Source organism: Procambarus clarkii, chromosome 44 (genome assembly GCF_040958095.1).
Source record: "Procambarus clarkii isolate CNS0578487 chromosome 44, FALCON_Pclarkii_2.0, whole genome shotgun sequence".
Classification (NCBI taxonomy): domain Eukaryota; kingdom Metazoa; phylum Arthropoda; class Malacostraca; order Decapoda; family Cambaridae; genus Procambarus; species Procambarus clarkii.
Window position 1 is genome coordinate 4,930,806 of NC_091193.1, and position 21,386 is coordinate 4,952,191.

General features: G+C 49.5%; 1 protein-coding gene across 1 annotated transcript in view; it reads right to left on the reverse strand.

Annotated features, from left to right (window-relative positions):
* Positions 1-21,386, reverse strand: part of LOC123745205 (uncharacterized) — a 296,446-nt gene that overhangs the window by 90,748 nt on the left and 184,312 nt on the right. Inside the window, exons 5-9 of the mRNA XM_069300385.1 lie at positions 18,989-19,248; positions 12,311-12,400; positions 8,424-8,548; positions 8,154-8,303; positions 5,643-5,789 (exon numbers count right to left, since the gene is read on the reverse strand). Of these exons, the coding sequence (XP_069156486.1) occupies positions 5,643-5,789; positions 8,154-8,303; positions 8,424-8,548; positions 12,311-12,400; positions 18,989-19,248 (772 nt within the window). The remainder of the gene's footprint in view (positions 1-5,642; positions 5,790-8,153; positions 8,304-8,423; positions 8,549-12,310; positions 12,401-18,988; positions 19,249-21,386) is intronic.

The following is a 21,386-nucleotide window of genomic DNA, read 5'->3' on the forward strand; positions in this document are numbered from 1 at the left end:
CACTGTTGTTGTGTTGCTGTTGACACTGTTGTTGTTGTGTTGCTGCTGACACTGTTGTTGTTGTGTTGCTGCTGACACTGTTGTTGTGTTGCTGCTGACACTGTTGTTGTGTTGCTGCTGACACTGTTGTTGTGTTGCTGCTGACACTGTTGTTGTGTTGCTGCTGACACTGTTGTTGTGTTGCTGCTGACACTGTTGTTGTGTTGCTGCTGACACTGTTGTTGTGTTGCTGCTGACACTGTTGTTGTGTTGCTGCTGACACTGTTGTTGTGTTGCTGCTGACACTGTTGTTGTGTTGCTGCTGACACTGTTGTTGTGTTGCTGCTGACACTGTTGTTGTTGTGTTGCTGCTGACACTGTTGTTGTTGTGTTGCTGCTGACACTGTTGTTGTTGTGTTGCTGCTGACACTGTTGTTGTTGTGTTGCTGCTGACACTGTTGTTGTTGTGTTGCTGCTGACACTGTTGTTGTGTTGCTGCTGACACTGTTGTTGTATTGCTGCTGACACTGTTGTTGTGTTGATGCTGACACTGTTGTTGTGTTGCTGCTGACACTGTTGTTGTGTTGCTGCTGACACCGTTGTTGAGTTGCTGCTGACACTGTTGTTGAGTTGCTGCTGACACTGTTGTTGTGTTGCTGCTGACACTGTTGTTGTGTGTTGCTGCTGACACTGTTGTTGTGTTGCTGCTGACACTGTTGTTGTGTGTTGCTGCTGACACTGTTGTTGTCGTGTTGCTGCTGACACTGTTGTTGTTGTGTTGCTGCTGACACTGTTGTTGTTGTTGTGTTGCTGCTGACAATGTTGTTGTTGTGTTGCTGCTGACACTGTTGTTGTTGTGTTGCTGCTGACACTGTTGTTGTTGTGTTGCTGCTGACACTGTTGTTGTTGTGTTGCTGCTGACACTGTTGTTGTTGTGTTGCTGCTGACACTGTTGTTGTTGTGTTGCTGCTGACACTGTTGTGTTGCTGCTGACACTGTTGTTGTGTTGCTGCTGACACTGTTGCTGAGTGTTGCTGCTGACACTGTTGTTGTTGTGTTGCTGCTGACACTGTTGCTGAGTGTTGCTGCTGACACTGTTGCTGAGTGTTGCTGCTGACACTGTTGCTGAGTGTTGCTGCTGACACTGTTGCTGAGTGTTGCTGCTGACACTGTTGTTGTTGTGTTGCTGCTGACACTGTTGTTGTCGTGTTGCTGCTGACACTGTTGTGTTGCTGCTGACACTGTTGTTGTGTTGCTGCTGACACTGTTGTTGTTGTGTTGCTGCTGACACTGTTGTTGTGTTGCTGCTGACACTGTTGCTGAGTGTTGCTGCTGACACTGTTGCTGAGTGTTGCTGCTGACACTGTTGTTGTTGTGTTGCTGCTGACACTGTTGCTGAGTGTTGCTGCTGACACTGTTGCTGAGTGTTGCTGCTAACACTGTTGCTGAGTGTTGCTGCTGACACTGTTGTTGTGTTGCTGCTGACACTGTTGTTGTGTTGCTGCTGACACTGTTGTTGTGTGTTGCTGACACTGTTGTTGTTGTGTTGCTGCTGACACTGTTGTTGTGTTGCTGCTGACACTGTTATTGTGTTGCTGTTGACACTGTTGTTGTGTTGCTGCTGACACTGTTGTTGTGTTGCTGCTGACACTGTTGTTGAGTTGCTGCTGACACTGTTGTTGAGTTGCTGCTGACACTGTTGTTGTGTTGCTGCTGACACTGTTGTTGTGTTGCTGCTGACACTGTTGTTGTTGTGTTGCTGCTGACACTGTTGTTGTTGTGTTGCTGCTGACACTGTTGTTGTGTTGCTGCTTACACTGTTGTTGAGTTGCTGCTGACACTGTTGTTGTGTGTTGCTGCTGACACTGTTGTTGAGTTGCTGCTGACACTGTTGTTGTTGTGTTGCTGCTGACACTGTTGTTGTATTGCTGCTGACACTGTTGTTGTTGTGTTGCTGCTGACACTGTTGTTGTGTTGCTGCTGACACTGTTGTTGTGTGTTACTGCTGACACTGTTGTTGTTGTGTTGCTGCTGACACTGTTGCTGAGTGTTGCTGCTGACACTGTTGTTGTGTTGCTGCTGACACTGTTGCTGAGTGTTGCTGCTGACACTGTTGTTGTTGTGTTGCTGCTGACACTGTTGTTGTATTGCTGCTGACACTGTTGTTGTTGTGTTGCTGCTGACACTGTTGTTGAGTTGCTGCTGACACTGTTGTTGTTGTGTTGCTGCTGAGACTGTTGTTGTATTGCTGCTGACACTGTTGTTGTTGTGTTGCTGCTGACACTTTTGTTGTGTTGCTGCTGACACTGTTGTTGTGTGTTACTGCTGACACTGTTGTTGTTGCTGCTGACACTGTTGCTGAGTGTTGCTGCTGACACTGTTGCTGAGTGTTGCTGCTGACACTGTTGCTGAGTGTTGCTGCTGACACTGTTGCTGTTGTGTTGCTGCTGACACTGTTGCTGAGTGTTGCTGCTGACACTGTTGTTGTGTTGCTGCTGACAATGTTGTTGTGTTGCTGCTGACACTGTTGTTGTTGTGTTGCTGCTGACACTGTTGTTGTGTTGCTGCTGACACTGTTGTTGTTGTGTTGCTGCTGACACTGTTGTTGTTGTGTTGCTGCTGACACTGTTGTTGTGTTGCTGCTGACACTGTTGTTGTTGTGTTGCTGCTGACACTGTTGTTGTTGTGTTGCTGCTGACACTGTTGTTGTTGTGTTGCTGCTGACACTGTTGTTGTTGTGTTGCTGCTGACACTGTTGTTGTGTTGCTGCTGACACTGTTGTTGTGTTGCTGCTGACACTGTTGTTGTGTTGCTGCTGACACTGTTGTTGTGTTGCTGCTGACACTGTTGTTGAGCTGCTGCTGACACTGTTCTTGTGCTGCTGCTGACACTGTTGTTGAGTTGCTGCTGACACTGTTGTGTGTTGCTGCTGACACTGTTGTTGAGTTGCTGCTGACACTGTTGTTGTTGTGTTGCTAACACTGTTGTGTGTTGCTGCTGACACTGTTGTTGAGTTGCTGCTGACACTGTTGTTGTTGTGTTGCTGCTGACACTGTTGTTGTTGTGTTGCTGCTGACACTGTTGCTGAGTGTTGCTGCTGACACTGTTGTTGTTGTGTTGCTGCTGACACTGTTGTTGTGTTGCTGCTGACACTGTTGCTGAGTGTTAGGGACCAGCTGGGAGCAGTGTGAACCATGAGGGACCAGCTGGGAGCAGTATGAACCATGAGGGGAACAGTGTGAACCATGAGGGACCAGCTGGGAACAGTATGAACCATGAGGGACCAGCTGGGAGCAGTATGAACCATGAGGGGACCAGCTGGGAGCAGTATGAACCATGAGGGACCAGCTGGGAGCAGTATGAACCATGAGGGACCAGCTGGGAGCAGTGTGAACCATGAGGGACCAGCTGGGAGCAGTGTGAACCATGAGGGACCAGCTGGGAGCAGTATGAACCATGAGGGACCAGCTGGGAGCAGTATGAACCATGAGGGACCAGCTGGGAGCAGTATGAACCATGAGGGACCAGCTGGGAGCAGTATGAACCATGAGGGACCAGCTGGGAGCAGTATGAACCATGAGGGACCAGTTGGGAACAGTATGAACCAAGAGGGACCAGCTGGGAGCAGTATGAACCATGAGGGACCAGCTGGGAACAGTATGAACCAAGAGGGACCAGCTGGGAACAGTATGAACGAAGAGGGACCAGCTGGGAGCAGTATGAACCATGAGGGACCAGCTGGGAGCAGTATGAACCAAAAGGGACCAGCTGGGAGCAGTATGAAGCAAGATGGACCAGCTGGGAGCAGTGTGAACCAAGAGGGACCAGCTGGGAGCAGTATGAACCAGAGGGACCAGCTGGGAGCAGTGTGAACCAAGAGGGACCAGCTGGGAGCAGTATGAACCATGAGGGACCAGCTGGGAGCAGTGTGAACCAAGAGGGACCAGCTGGGAGCAGTATGAACCAAGAGGGACCAGCTGGAAGCAGTATGAACCAAGAGGGACCAGCTGGGAGCAGTATGAACCATGAGGGACCAGCTGGGAACAGTGTGAACCATGAGGGACCAGCTGGGAGCAGTGTGAACCATGAGGGACCAGCTGGGAGCAGTGTGAACCATGAGGGACCAGCTGGGAGCAGTATGAACCAAGAGGGACCAGCTGGGAGCAGTGTGGACCATGAGGGACCAGCTGGGTGCAGTGTGAACCCTGAGGGACCAGCTGGGAGCAGTGTGAACCATGAGGGACCAGCTGGGAGCAGTGTGGACCATGAGGGACCAGCTGGGAGCAGTGTGAACCATGAGGGACCAGCTGGGAACCATGAGGGACCAGCTGGGAGCAGTGTGAACCATGAGGGACCAGCTAGGAGCAGTGTGAACCATGAGGGACCAGCTGGGAGCAGTGTGAACCATGAGGGACCAGCTGGAAGCAGTATGAACCATGAGGGGACCAGCTGGGAGCAGTGTGGACCATGAGGGACCAGCTGGGAGCAGTGTGAACCATGAGGGACCAGCTGGGAACCATGAGGGACCAGCTGGGAGCAGTGTGAACCATGAGGGACCAGCTGGGAGCAGTGTGAACCATGAGGGACCAGCTGGGAGCAGTGTGAACCATGAGGGACCAGCTGGGAACAGTATGAACCATGAGGGGACCAGGTGGGAACAGTATGAACCATGAGGGACCAGCTGGGAACAGTATGAACCATGAGGGACCAGCTGGGAGCAGTATGAACCATGAGGGACCAGCTGGGAGCAGTGTGAACCATGAGGGACCAGCTGGGAGCAGTGTGAACCATGAGGGACCAGCTGGGAGCAGTATGAACCATGAGGGACCAGCTGGGAGCAGTGTGAACCATGAGGGACCAGCTGGGAGCAGTGTGAACCATGAGGGACCAGCTGGGAGCAGTGTGAACCATGAGGGACCAGCTGGGAACCATGAGGGACCAGCTGGGAACCATGAGGGACCAGCTGGGAACCATGAGGGACCAGCTGGGAACCATGAGGGACCAGCTGGGAACAGTATGTACCATGAGGGACCAGCTGGGAGCAGTGTGAACCATGAGGGACCAGCTGGGAACCATGAGGGACCAGCTGGGAACAGTATGAACCATGAGGGACCAGCTGGGAGCAGTATGAACCATGAGGGACCAGCTGGGAGCAGTGTGAACCATGAGGGGACCAGCTGAGGCAGTATGAACCATGAGGGACCAGCTGGGACCAGTGTGAAACATGAGGGGACCAGCTGGGAGCAGTGTGAACCATGAGGGACCAGCTGGGAGCAGTATGAACCAAGAGGACCAGCTGGGAGCAGTGTGAAGTGTTAGGGACCAGCTGGGAGCAGTATGAACCATGAGGGGACCAGCTGGGAGCAGTATGAACCATGAGGGGACCAGCTGGGAGCAGTGTGAACCATGAGGGACCAGCTGGGAGCAGTATGAACCAAGAGGGACCAGCTGGGAGCAGTATGAACCATGAGGGACCAGCTGGGAGCAGTGTGAACCATGAGGGGACCAGCTGGGAGCAGTGTGAACCATGAGGGACCAGCTGGGAGCAGTGTGAACCATGAGGGGACCAGCTGGGAGCAGTGTGAACCATGAGGGACCAGCTGGGAGCAGTGTGAACCATGAGGGGACCAGCTGGGAGCAGTGTGAACCACAGTCGTACTCACTCGAGGAAGTGTGTGATCTCCTGCCTGCTACAGTTGGACCAGGTGATGGGGATGGCGTCGCTGGTGAGGTGCGGGGACATCACGTGCTGGCTCGACCCGTAGTGACTCTCGCAACCATTCTGCGGTCCGTCGTGGTTCATGGCGAAGCTGCGGGCCACGCAGACAAGAGAGGTTAGTGTGGGTCATGGGGAAGCTGCGGGCCGCGCAGACAAGAGAGGTTAGTGTGGTTCATGGGGAAGCTGCGGGCCGCGCAGACAAGAGAGGTTAGTGTGGTTCATGGGGAAGCTGCGGCCCGCGCAGACAAGAGAGGTTAGTGTGGTTCATGGGGAAGCTGCGGCCCGCGCAGACAAGAGAGGTGAGTGTGGCGTCCACACGTGTCCTTTACTCTCCGGGTCGAGCGTCAGTTCTTGGGCTCGGCACTCACGGCTACCTGTTGCCTGATGCAGCAACATCAGACGCTCCTGGTACTTGTTATACCTACTTGAACTACTTAATGTTTTGGCTTCTACTTTACCCGGATGTTGTGTGTGTGTTGGTGCTGTTGTGCTGATGTTCTCTGACATCCCTGAGACACAGTTGTTCATTGTGTTCCGTCCATGTTCCCTTGTTCTAAACTGTCTCATACTGTTCATGTTCCCTTGTTCTACCCTGCCTCATACTGTACATGTTCCCTTGTTCTAAACTGTCTCATACTGTTCATGTTACCTTGTTCTACCCTGCCTCATACTGTACATGTTCCCTTGTTCTAAACTGTCTCATACTGTTCATGTTACCTTGTTCTACCCTGACTCATACTGTTCATGTTCCCTTGTTCTACCCTGCCTCATACTGTTCATGTTCCCTTGTTCTACCCTGCCTCATACTGTCTATGTTCTCTTGTTCTACCCTGCCTCATACTGTATATGTTCTCTTGTTCTACCCTGCCTAATACTGTTCATGTTCCCTTGTTCTACCCTGCCTCATACTGTTCATGTTACCTTGTTCTACCCTGCCTCATACTGTACATGTTCCCTTGTTCTAAACTGTCTCATACTGTTCATGTTACCTTGTTCTACCCTGCCTCATACTGTACATGTTCCCTTGTTCTACCCTGTCTCATACTGTTCATGTTACCTTGTTCTACCCTGCCTCATACTGTCTATGTTCTCTTGTTCTACCCTGCCTCATACTGTATATGTTCTCTTGTTCTACCCTGCCTAATACTGTTCATGTTCCCTTGTTCTACCCTGCCTCATACTGTTCATGTTACCTTGTTCTACCCTGCCTCATACTGTACATGTTCCCTTGTTCTAAACTGTCTCATACTGTTCATGTTACCTTGTTCTACCCTGCCTCATACTGTACATGTTCCCTTGTTCTACCCTGTCTCATACTGTTCATGTTACCTTGTTCTACCCTGCCTCATACTGTACATGTTCCCTTGTTCTAAACTGTCTCATACTGTTCATGTTACCTTGTTCTACCCTGCCTCATACTGTCTATGTTCTCTTGTTCTACCCTGCCTCATACTGTCTATGTTCTCTTGTTCTACCCTGCCTCATACTGTATATGTTCTCTTGTTCTACCCTGCCTAATACTGTTCATGTTCCCTTGTTCTACCCTGCCTCATACTGTACATGTTCCCTTGTTCTACCCTGTCTCATACTGTTCATGTTCCCTTGTTCTACCCTGCCTCATACTGTTCATGTTCCCTTGTTCTACCCTGCCTCATACTGTCTATGTTCTCTTGTTCTACCCTGCCTCATACTGTCTATGTTCTCTTGTTCTACCCTGCCTCATACTGTATATGTTCTCTTGTTCTACCCTGCCTAATACTGTTCATGTTACCTTGTTCTACCCTGCCTCATACTGTACATGTTCCCTTGTTCTAAACTGTCTCATACTGTTCATGTTACCTTGTTCTACCCTGCCTCATACTGTACATGTTCCCTTGTTCTACCCTGTCTCATACTGTTCATGTTCCCTTGTTCTACCCTGTCTCATACTGTTCATGTTCCCTTGTTCTACCCTGCCTCATACTGTTCATGTTCCCTTGTTCTACCCTGCCTCATACTGTATATGTTCCCTTGTTCTACCCTGCCTCATACTGTATATATTCTCTTGTTCTACCCTGCCTCATACTGTTCATGTTCCCTTGTTCTACTCTGCCTCATACTGTACATGTTCCCTTGTTCTACCCTGCCTTATACTGTATATGTTCTCTTGTTCTACCCTGCCTCATACTGTCCATGTTCCCTTGTTCTACCCTGCCTCATACTGTTCGTGTTCCCTTGTTCTACCATGCCTCATACTGTACATGTTCCCTTGTTCTACCCTGCCTCATACTGTTCATGTTCCCTTGTTCTACCATGCCTCATACTGTACATGTTCCCTTGTTCTACCCTGCCTCATACTGTTCATGTTAACTTAAAAATGTTCATGGGTTGATGATGACCCTCGCCTCTGCTGCTCCCTCACTATGTTAAAGCATGAGGCAGGTCACGTGCCGGGTCAGGAGGACTGAGGACCTACTTGTGGCCGAGTTCGTGGGCGATGGTGTAGGCGATCTGCAGGCCCGTGTCTTCGTTAACGTTGCACGACCTGAGCGGCTGACACATGCCGGCGATCTCGGAGACCCCCAGAGTGGCGCACCTCTCCGTCACGCGGCTACATATGTTGTACCTACAAGGGAGACCCCGGCGCTTAGTGCCGCCTGCCACACAACCTCAATGACAACATGAGTCTCCTCGTATCTATGAGAGCAAAATATTCGGCTTTGTGAGAGAGCGTGAGGCGACGCACCTGGTGATGAGGACGGCAACGTCGTGATGGTACGGGTGCGTCTCGTTGCCAGGGTTGATCATCTGCTGCCAGTGGCAGAAGCTCCTCAGTGTGTTGTCAGCGTTGTGGCTGATGTCCAGTTCCTCCTGCAGCACACACATCAGGGGCGTTGGTAGTTGACACACGCACACACACACACACACACACACACACACACACACACACACTTGTTCATACCCGAGTTCTACCGCAGGAAGAACTCAATATGAAATTCCAGGTCTTAAATCTTCACATTAGAGCAAGGAGAAGTTCCAGAGATAAGAGAAGAAATAATTAATCAGGCACCACTAGAGGAATTTGAGATTACCAGTGGGGGATGTCAGGAAGCTTTTGCTAGAGTTGGATGTGACAAAGGTTATAGGACCGGATGGAATATCACCATGGATACTTAAGGAAGAAGCAGAAGAACTGTGCCTGCCACTCTCCATGGTGTATAACAAATCACTGGTAACAGGTGAACTGCCAGAAATTTGGAAGGCGGCAAACGGAGTCCCAATATACAAGAAGGGGGATAAACAGGAGGCACTGAACTACAGGCCAGTGTCCCTAACTTGCATACCATGCAAGCTAATGGAGAAAATTGTGCGAAAAAAGCTAGTCGAACATCTGGAGCGAAGGAACTTTGTGACAACACCAACGTGGTTTCAGGGATGGCAGGTCATGCCTCACAGAATTAATTGAATTCTGTGAGGCATGATTAATTGAATCAGGCAACAAGAATCAGACAAGAAAGAGAGAGGTTGGGCAGACTGCATATTTTTGGATTGCCAGAAAGCCTTTGACACAGTGCCACACCAGAGACTAGTGCGAAAGGTGGAAATGCAGGCAAGAGTGAAAGGGAAGGTACTCCATTGGATAAGGGAGTACCTAATTAACAGAAGGCAGCGAGTCACTGTGACGGGTGAGGTCTCGGATTGGCGAGACGTCACCAGTGGAGTCCCGCAGGGTTCAGTCCTTGGACCCATACTGTTTCTTATATATGTAAATGATCTTCCAGATGGTATAGAATCATTCCTCTCATTGTTTGCTGATGATGCAAAAATTACAAAGAGTATTAAGACGGAAGAAGACAGTATGAGACTACAAGATGACCTAAACAGACTGCATGAATGGTCCAACAAATGGCTACTAAAGTTCAACCAGAGTAAATGTAAGGTAATGAAACTTGGCAGTGGAAACAGGAGGCCAGACACAGGATACAAAATGGGAGATGAAGTCCTTCATGAAACGGACAGAGAGAAGGATCTAGGAGTTGATATCCCACCAACCCTGTCTCCTGAAGCCCACATCAAAAGAATAACATATGCGGCGTAAGCGAGGCTGGCTAACATCAGAATTGCCTTCAAGAACCTGTGTAAGAAATCATTCAGAATCTTGTACATCACATATGTAAGACCAATCCTGGAGTAAGTGGCCCCAGCCCGTACCTTGTCATGCACAAGACGAAGCTTGAAAAAGTTAAGAGATATGCCACTAGTCTAGTTCCAGAACTAACAGGCATGAGTTACGAAGAAAGGCTGCGGGAATTGAACCTCACGACACTAGAAGACAGAAGAGTAAGGGGAGACATGATCACTACCAACAAAATTCTCAGAGGAATTGACAGGGTAGTTAAAGACAAAGTGTTTAACATGGGTGGTACGCGAACAAGGGGACACAGGTGGAAACTGAGTACCCACATGAGCCACAGGGACGTTAGAAAGAACTTTTTCAGTGTCAGAGTAGTTAACAGGTGGAATGCATTAGGCAGTGATGTGGTGGAGGCTGACTCCATACACAGTTTCAAATGTAGATATGATAGAGCCCAGTAGGCTCAGGAATCTGTACACCAGTTGATTGACAGTTGAGAGGCGGGACCAAAGAACCAAAGTTCAACACCTGCAAGCACAACTAGGTGAGTACACACACACTGAATGTCACTCATTCAGAACGTGAATGAGTGACCTACAGCCTGCCAGTAGGTCACCACTGGCAGGCTGGTGACCTACACCACTGGGACAGGCTGGTGACCTACACCACTGGGGCAGGCTGGTGACCTACACCACTGGGACAGGCTGGTGACCTACACCACTGGGGCAGGCTGGTGACCTACACCACTGGGGCAGGCTGGTGACCTACACCACTGGGGCAGGCTGGTGACCTACACCACTGGGGCAGGCTGGTGACCTACACCACTGAGGCAGGCTGGTGACCTACACCACTGGGGCAGGCTGGTAACCTACAGCACTGGAGCAGGCTGGTGACCTACACCACTGGGGCAGGCTGGTGACTTACATGGTGACCTACACCACTGGAGCAGGCTGGTGACCTACACCACTGGGGCAGGCTGGTGACCTACATGGTGACCTACACCACTGGAGCAGGCTGGACACCTACACCACTGGGGCAGGCTGGTGACCTACATGGTGACCTACACCACTGGAGCAGGCTGGTGACCTACACCACTGGGGCAGGCTGGTGACCTACACCACTGGAGCAGGCTGGTGACCTACACCACTGGGGCAGGCTGGTGACCTACACCACTGGGGCAGGCTGGTGACCTACACCACTGGAGCAGGCTGGTGACCTACATGGTGACCTACACCACTGGAGCAGGCTGGTGACCTACACCACTGGGGCAGGCTGGTGACCTACACCACCGGGGCAGGCTGGTGACCTACATGGTGACCTACACCACTGGGACAGGCTGGTGACCTACACCACCGGGGCAGGCTGGTGACCTACATGGTGACCTACACCACTGGGGCAGGCTGGTGACCTACACCACTGGGGCAGGCTGGTGACCTACACCACTGGGGCGGGCTGGGGACCTATACCACTGGGGCAGGCTGCTGACCTACACCACTGGGACAGGCTGGTGACCTACACCACCGGGGCAGGCTGGTGACCTACACCACTGGGGCAGGCTGCTGACCTACACCACTGGGACAGGCTGGTGACCTACACCACCGGGGCAGGCTGGTGACCTACACCACTGGGGCAGGCTGCTGACCTACACCACTGAGGCAGGCTGGTGACCTACACCACTGGGGCAGGCTGGTGACCTACACCACTGGAGCAGGCTGGTGACCTACACCACTGAGGCAGGTTGGTGACCTACACCACTGAGGCAGGCTGGTGACCTACACCACTGGGGCAGGCTGGTGACCTACACCACTGGAGCAGGCTGGTGACCTACACCACTGAGGCAGGCTGGTGACCTACACCACTGGGGCAGGCTGGTGACCTACACCACTGGAGCAGGCTGGTGACCTACACCACTGGGACAGGCTGGTGACCTACATGGTGAACTACACCACTGGGGCAGGCTGGTGACCTACACCACTGGGGCAGGCTGGTGACCTACACCACTGGGGCAGGCTGGTGACCTACACCACTGGAGCAGGCTGGTGACCTACACCACTGGGAAAGGCTGGTGACCTACATGGTGACCTACACCACTGGGGCAGGCTGGTGACCTACACCACTGGGGCAGGCTGGTGACCTACACCACTGGGGCAGGCTGGTGACCTACACCACTGGAGCAGGCTGGTGACCTACACCACTGGGACAGGCTGGTGACCTACATGGTGACCTACACCACTGGGGCAGGCTGGTGACCTACACCACTGAGGCAGGCTGGTGACCTACACCACTGGGGCAGGCTGGTGACCTACACCACTGGAGCAGGCTGGTGACCTACACCACTGGAGCAGGCTGGTGACCTACATGGTGACCTACACCACTGGAGCAGGCTGGTGACCTACACCACTGGAGCAGGCTGGTGACCTACATGGTGACCTACACCACTGGAGGAGGCTGGTGACCTACACCACTGGAGCAGGCTGGTGACCTACATGGTGACCTACCTCATACTGGGGATCTTCAAGCAACATGATCCTCACCACGTAGATGTTCACAGCGTTGCCAATACTGGCGTCATGGTACACGCTCGACACCTGGGGGGGGGAAAGTGGCGCATGTAAACAACAACAATTATGTGTGTAAACAACAACAATTATGTATGTAAACAACAACAATTATGTATGTAAACAAGTGGAGCATAACAAGTGGAGGAGGAGATATATTACACAACATATAGGAGCCTACACAGCTGCCTCTGACTATAATAATGACAGTACATGTTAGGTTAATATTGAGGGTCCCAGACCCAAGGGTCGAACTAGTGACCCTCCCCAGGATCCGGTCGACCGAGCGGAGGATCCGGTCGGCCGAGCGGACAGCACGCTGGACTTGTGATCCTGTGGTCCTGGGTTCGATCCCAGGCGCCGGCGAGAAACAATGGGCAGAGTTTCTTTCACTCTATGCCCCTGTTACCTAGCAGTAAAATAGGTACCTGGGTGTTAGTCAGCTGTCACGGGCTGCTTCCTGGGAGTGGAGGCCTGGTCGAGGACCGGGCCGCGGGGACACTAAAGCCCCGAAATCATCTCAAGATAACATCAAGATACGATGGCACCTCAACAAGCTGACTAACTCCCGGGAACCTATTTACTACTGGGTGGATAGGGGCATCAGGTGAGAGGAAAGGCACCAAACCATTTCTGTCCCAACAAGGATTCGAACCTGAAATTGTTAATTATGTGTCGAGAACGGAGCCGCCAGTACTGCCGGGACGCTCTCCCTCTATATCTCCCTCTCCAGCTTGATCCATTAAACTATTGCTACTTAGTGAAACTAATCCTGCCAAGACACCAGAGTCCCGCTACTGAGGGAGTTTATAGCAGTGTGTGGTGCTATGGTATAGCAGGGTGTGGTGCTATGGTATAGCAGTGTGTGGTGCTATGGTATAGCAGGGTGTGGTGCTATGGTATAGCAGGGTGTGGTGCTATGGTATAGCAGGGTGTGGTGCTATGGTATAGCAGTGTGTGGTGCTATGGTATAGCAGGGTGTGGTGCTATGGTATAGCAGGGTGTGGTGCTATGGTATAGCAGTGTGTGGTGCTATGGTATAGCAGTGTGTGGTGCTATGGTATAGCAGGGTGTGGTGCTATGGTATAGCAGGGTGTGGTGCTATGGTATAGCAGGGTGTGGTGCTATGGTATAGCAGTGTGTGGTGCTATGGTATAGCAGGGTGTGGTGCTATGGTATAGCAGGGTGTGGTGCTATGGTATAGCAGGGTGTGATACCATGGTATAGCAGGGTGTGGTGCCATGGTAGAGAACGTGATTGTCTCCCGGGTCTTCCTGCAGGCGATGGTGATGCCTGCGTTTGATTTCTGTCTGCAAGCACCAATAGTCTAGATAGTACTACTTTCCTCTTTTCTGCCCCTCCTTGCCCTGCCTATCCCTGTCTGGTTGATACCTGGTTGATGGGGTTCTGGGAGTTCTTCTACTCCCCAAGCCCGGCCCGAGGCCAGGCTTGACTTCTGAGAGCTTGGTCCACCAGGCTATTGCATGGAGCGGCCCGCAGGCCCACATACCAACCCGTTCTCGCAAATTTAATAAGTCAATATTGACTTATTATATATGTGCATAGGTGACATACTTAACATAATAGTTTCCCTTGAAAAGCTTCATAGAAAACACCGACCTTACCTAACCTACTTAGTATGTTAAGATAAGCATCTTATTGCTTCGTAATTACAATTATTACCTAACCTATACCTATAATAGGTTAAGTAACAATTGTAATTACGAAGCTATAAGATGCTTATTTTAACATACTAAGTAGGTTAGGTAAGGTCAGTGTTTTCTATGAAGCTTTTCAAGGGAAACTATTATGTTTAGTATGTCACCTATGCACGCAACTAACAAGTCAATATTGACTTATTAAATTTGCGAGAACGGGTTGCACATACCCACCACAACCCGGTTGGTCCGGCAATATTTCTTATTCTCGCTGGGAGGATGTTGAACAACGGTGGACCTCTGATGTTTATACAGTGTTCTCTGTACTCACGGGTCCTCTTGTACATACCTGTGTATGAGGGGAGAAATTGCCTAGGCTACTCTAGCCTTCTGAGATGTATTTTATTGTCTCAGTAAACGTACTTGTACTTACCTGTAGCATACCTGGCGAGGGTTCGGGAGTTCTTCTCCTCCCAGGCTCTTCTACAGCCTGGGTCTACTACTCCCAGGCTCTTCTACAGCCTGGGTCTACTACTCCCAGGCTCTTCTACAGCCTGGGTCTACTCCTCCCAGGCTCTTCTACAGCCTGGGTCTACTACTCCCAGGCTCTTCTACAGCCTGGGTCTACTCCTCCCAGGCTCTTCTACAGCCTGGGTCTACTCCTCCCAGGCTCTTCTACAGCCTGGGTCTACTACTCCCAGGCTCTTCTACAGCCTGGGTCTACTCCACCCAGGCTCTTCTACAGCCTGGGTCTACTCCTCCCAGGCTCTTCTACAGCCTGGGTCTACTCCTCCCAGGCTCTTCTACAGCCTGGGTCTACCCTCCCAGGCTCTTCTACTGAGGCCAGGCTCGACTTGCAAAACTTGGTCCAACAGGTTGTTGCTTGGAGCGGCCCGCAGGCCCACATATTCACTACATTCTGGGTGGTCCGCCACCTCTTCCAAAAACTTTTCTTAGTCCCTCTTGAATACACCCACCTTCGTTCCAGCAATATTTCAATGCTTGCTGGGAGGGTGTTGAACAGCTGTGGACCCCGGTGTTCAGTGTTCTCTAATTGTGTCTATGGCACCTATGCTCCTCAATGGTTCTATTCTGCATTTCCTTCCGTATATTTCGTTCCAGTATGTTGTTATTCTACTGTGTAAATTTGGGACCTGGCCTTCACGTATCTTCCATGTATATATTATTTGATACATTTGTCGTCTCCTTTTCAAAGAGTACATTTTGAGAGCTTTGAGACGGTCCCAATAATTTAGATGTTTTATCATGTCTATGCCGTATACGTTCTCTGTATTCCCTCTAATTCAGAGATATCTTCCCTGCTCTGAAATGGGAAGTGAGTACTGAGCACTACTCAAGACGGGAGAGCGCCAATGATTTAAATAGTATTAGCATTGCTGTGGGATCTCTGGATTTGAACGTTCTTATAAGCCATCCTATCATTGTCCTGGCCGCCGCTATATTTGTTCGGTTATGTTCACTAAATGTCAGGTCGTCAGACATCATAATTCACAGATCTCTTACATGTTGCTTTCCTTCTATGATTGTACCTGTGTCCTGTACTCTGAGTTTCATTTAATTTCCTCGTTCCCACCAAACCTCAGAACCTGGAACTTATCACCGTTAAGCATCATATTATTTTCAGTTGGCCAATCGAAGACTTTATTAATATCTGCCTGCAATTCTTGAGTGTCTTATATAGAGGAAATTTTCATGCTGATTTTTGTATCATCTGCAGAGGATGACTCGAAGCTGTGACCTGCATTTTTGTCTATTTCCGAGATAAGAATGAGGATTAGCAGAGGTGCAAGGACTGTGCCCGGGGGTACAGAGCTTTTCACTGCACTAGGGCTTAAACTTATTTGATTGACCGTCACTCTCTGCATTATGTTTGACAGAAAGTTGAAAATCCAACATCCCACTTTACCCGTTATTCCTCTTGATCTCATATTATGAGCTATCACTCCTTGGTCACATTTGTCGAATGCCTTAGCAATGTTTGTGTAAACAACATCTGCATTTTGCTTTTCTTTTAAGGGTTCTGTGATTTTGTCATAGTACTTACCTAATTGTGCTTGCGGGGGTTGAGCTCTGGCTCTTTGGTCCCGACTCTCAACTGTCAACCAACTAATGTACAGGTTCCAGAGGCTACTGGGCTCTATCATATCTATACTTGAAGCTCTATATGGAGTCAGCCTCAACCATATCACTTCCTAATGCATTTCATTTGTCTACTACTCTGACACTAAAAAAAGTTCTTTCTAATATCTCTATGGCTCATTTGGGCACTCAATTTCCACCTGTGTCCTTTAGTGTGTGTGCCCCTTGTGGTAAATAATCTGTCTTTATCTACCCTATCAATTCCTCTGAAAATTTTGTATGTGGTGATCATGTCCCCCCTCTTACTCTTCTGTCTCCCAGTGACGTGAGGTTTAATTCCCGTAGCCTCTCCTTGTAGCCCATACCCCTCAGTTCGGGTACTAGTCTGGTGGCAAACCTTTGAACCTTTTCCAGTTTAGTCTTATGCTTGACTAGATATGGACTCCATGCTGGAGCCGCATACTCCAAGATTGGTGTGACTGTAAAACAACTCTAATGTAACACCACTATAATGGGTCACCACTATAATGGGTCACCACTATAATGGATACTAAACTAATAATGTAAACACTACTTATCCTGAGTGACACTTCCCCATCGGTTGCACTTGGTAACACTGTTATGAGCTGACATATGATGGTTACACCGGAACCAAAGGTACACTGCCAACAAGGAAATGCTAACACAGGATTAAATACGCTGCCACCATCTGCCTTTGACCATTGAGACTATATCAAGCAACGAAGTCAAGCAAGAAACATTGCTTGACTTGGAGAGTACTTTCTATGACTCATTAATTATGAAAACGGTTGTCAGCCACTATATCCAAAAGGCTAAGAGGATTCAACAATTGACACAGACGGGAAATTTAACATGAGTTTATTAAAGACCAAAATTATGTCAATCACCACTTATAAATCCTACTCTAACACTGGCAAAAATTTAAGATAAATTTGGACATGGAACAAAACCTCAGAGATCACACACTCATTACCTTAAGACCTCTGTCTCTCCTTCTATCACCTCCCGATGTTCTCCACAACCTCTCTGGGCCCCGGTGTCCGGCACTCTGTTCCTAAATCTCTACAGGACCTATATATATACCCCAAAAGGGGGGAGGGGAGATTTACTGTTGCTACCTAGATCAGAAATGCTAGGGGGGTCGGGCCACACGTGCACAAACACTTAAAAAATATTTCAATTAAGCTTGTTTGACATTCACCATACACTCTTCAAGAGAGGAGTTATTAATTACATGTGTGAGTGACCTCTGACCTGGCCAAAAGGGTGAGATCCATGGATGTTTACACATAAGAATCTGGAGTCTAATTCCCTTGCAATGTTTGACAAGAGTATCATGAAATATTACATACTTGAAACTATGCTAAGACTAACCCAGGAATTTTTTAAACAACATACACGATAATCCGGAGGTCATCTGGGCTCTTGGAGAAGGCTTCCCTGGGTGTGAACTCTAAGGGGGGGGGGGGGGGATGGGTCATGGGTATTACATGACATATGTGGTATACAAAGTTCTGAAAGATTCCTTACACAAGGTTCTAAAGGCCATTCTTATGTTAGCCAACCTGGCATATGCCGCTGATGTTATCCTCTTGATATGAGCTTTAGGGGACAGGTCTTTCTCTCTCTCTCTGACTCTTGAAGTATTTCAACTCTCAAACGATACCGTGTATCTGGTCTCCTGCTCCCTACACCTATCTTCATTACATTGCATTTGCTTGGGTTAAACTCTAACAACCATTTGTTCGACCATTCCTGCAGCTTGTCCAGGTCTTCTTGAAGCCTCAAGCTGTCCTCCTCTGTATTAGTGGTTGAGTAACTATGACAGACAGGATCTTCCCGCTCTTAATGCATCTTAACGATGCATAAGCAACAGGGCTCCATTAAGGAACATATAATCTCTTCCCACAACCAGACCATCACCAGAGAAGTCTTAACAAAAAACACGGAAATCATCGATAGATACAGCGATAGCAGGTGGCTTGATATCTGCAAGGCACTACACATTAAGAAGTCGACACCAGCAATCAACAGCCAATTAATGCACAACTATATTCTACCCACTTCAAGACTCCGCACCAATTTAGAAGCATCAAGAAATATGGGCCAATAGGCCCTTTGCAGTTACTTCCATTCTTCCCTTTAACTTACAAAATATTATACCCATTGTTTCGTGTTCTGTCTTGTGTTGAAAGTTTGTTTTCACCTCATCCAAAACTGTTGTAACATATCACCTCACCCAAATGCAGGTATAAAGTCGAAGCTGTTTAAACTCTGTTCAGTTATAGTTGTGTGTGTGTAAACTAAAGTTTGAAAATGTAATAAGTTTTACGAAACGCGTTTCGTAAAACGTGTCGCGTCAGACTAGAAATAATAATGAATTTTGGAGAATTGATTTTTCAGTTACCATCAACAGTGATAAGAAATATAAGGAACATAGAGAAAATTCGTGTTAGAATTATTAATCTTACTTTTTCGGTCATATTTAATAATATATATATATATATATATATATATATATATATATATATATATATATATATATATATATATATATATATATATATATGTATGTATGTATGAGTATGTGTCCATATATATTTAACATTAATAATTGTATAACTAGCGTCAAAAGATTGTTATTTGCTTAGCTAAACGAACTCTGTGGTTCAGTTCCTGAACCAATTATGTGCCTCTGTAATCCTTTACACCACCGCCCACGGGATGGGTATGGGGTGCATAATAAAGAAAGAAATCATTCTGTACAGTCGTCTGCGTTCTTTATCTCTACTGACCTTGGCTATGGCGCCCCTCCCTCCCTCTCTCTCTCACCTCTTACCATATTCATCACCGTGAGAATGTAGGTGCTGATGTCTTCATTGGAGTAGAAGTCGACCATCTTCTTGTCAGCCACCACCATCACCTCAACGTTCCTCTCCACGCTCACGCTCCTCTTCCTCCTCCTGCTGCTGGTGCTGCTGCTGGTGCTGCTGCTGCTGCTGCTGTTGCTGCTGATGCTGCTGTCTCCTGGGGCGGGCGGAGGAGGGCGGTGGGCGGCCTGCCACGCCTCGCGGGCGCGGACGGCCTCAGCGTAAGAGTCTGCAGGAGAGAGAGATGAGAAAGTCATAGTCATGTGATGAGTTATATGCTGCTAAAACAGCCTGACTATTCTGTGTCTACTATAGTACATATATGTGCTATACTAGGCCTAGCAATATTTATGTTTAGCTTTGTGTTTTATTGATTTTGAACTATAAAGTGAATAGTACCAATTTATATTATCTAATTGTCCATGACGTCATATATGTACGAGAGGCCACATAGTTACAAAAAGTACTAATTGGACCATAGTACCACAAAGTACATATGTGGTGGTGGTGGTTGTAGTGTACTGTGGTGGTAGTGATGGTGGTGTGTACTGTGGTGGTGGTGATGGTGTGTACTGTGGTGGTGGTGATGGTGGTGTGTACTGTGGTGATGGTGATGGTGGTGTGTACTGTGGTGGTGGTGGTGTGTACTGTGGTGGTGGTGATGGAGGTGTGTACTGTGATGGTGGTGGTGGTGTGTACTGTGGTGATGGTGATGGTGGTGTGTACTGTGGTGATGGTGATGGCGGTGTGTACTGTGGTGGTGGTGGTGTGTACTGTGGTGGTGGTGGTGGTGGTGTGTACTGTGGTGGTGGTGATGGTGGTGTGTACTGTGGTGGTGGTGGTGGTGGTGTGTACTGTGGTGATGGTGATGGTGGTGTGTACTGTGGTGATGGTGATGGTGGTGTGTACTGTGGTGGTGGTGGTGTGTACTGTGGTGGTGGTGGTGGTGGTGTGTACTGTGGTGGTGGTGGTGGTTGTAGTGTACTGTGGTGATGGTGATGGTGGTGTGTACTGTGGTGATAGTGATGGTGGTGTGTACTGTGGTGGTGGTGGTGTGTACTGTGGTGGTGGTGGTGGTGGTGTGTACTGTGGTGATGGTGATGGTGGTGTGTACTGTGGTGGTAGTGGTGGTGTGTACTGTGGTGATGGTGGTGGTGGTGTGTACTGTGGTGGTAGTGGTGGTGGTGTGTACTGTGGTGATGGTGATGGTGGTGTGTACTGTGGTGGTGGTGGTGGTGGTGTGTACTGTGGTGATGGTGATGGTGGTGTGTACTGTGGTGGTGATGGTGGTGTGTACTGTGGTGATGGTGGTGGTGGTGTGTACTGTGGTGGTAGTGGTGGTGGTGTGTACTGTGGTGATGGTGATGGTGGTGTGTACTGTGGTGGTGGTGGTGGTGGTGTGTACTTTGGTGGTGGTGGTGGTGTGTACTGTGGTGGTGGTGGTGGTGTGTACTGTGGTGGTGGTGGTGGTGTGTACTGTGGTGGTGGTGGTGGTGTGTACTGTGGTGATAGTGATGGTGGTGTGTACTGTGGTGGTGGTGGTGTGTACTGTGGTGGTGGTGGTGGTGGTGTGTACTGTGGTGGTGGTGGTGGTGGTGTGTACTGTGGTGGTGGTGGTGGTGTGTACTGTGGTGATAGTGATGGTGGTGTGTACTGTGGTGGTGGTGGTGGTGGTGTGTACTGTGGTGGTGGTGGTGGTGTGTACTGTGGTGATAGTGATGGTGGTGTGTACTGTGGTGGTGGTGGTGGTGGTGTGTACTGTGGTGGTGGTGGTGGTGTGTACTGTGGTGATAGTGATGGTGGTGTGTACTGTGGTGGTGGTGGTGTGTACTGTGGTGGTGGTGGTGGTGGTGTGTACTGTGGTGGTGGTGGTGGTGTGTACTGTGGTGGTGGTGGTGGTGTGTACTGTGGTGGTGGTGGTGGTGTGTACTGTGGTGGTGGTGGTGGTGTGTACTGTGGTGGTGGTGGTGGTGGTGTGTACTGTGGTGGTGGTGATGGTGGAGTGTACTGTGGTGGTGGTGGTGGTGTGTACTGTGGTGGTGGTGATGGTGGAGTGTACTGTGGTGGTGGTGGTGGTGTGTACTGTGGTGGTGGTGATGGTGGAGTGTACTGTGGTGGTGGTGGTGGTGTGTACTGTGGTGGTGGTGGTAATGTGTACTGTGGTGGTGGTGGTGGTGTGTACTGTGGTGGTGGTGATGGTGTGTACTGTAGTGGTGGTGATGGTGGTGTGTACTGTGGTGGTGGTGATGGTGTGTACTGTAGTGGTGGTGATGGTGGTGTGTACTGTGGTGGTGGTGATGGTGTGTACTGTAGTGGTGGTGATGGTGGTGTGTACTGTGGTGGTGGTGGTGGTTGTAGTGTACTGTG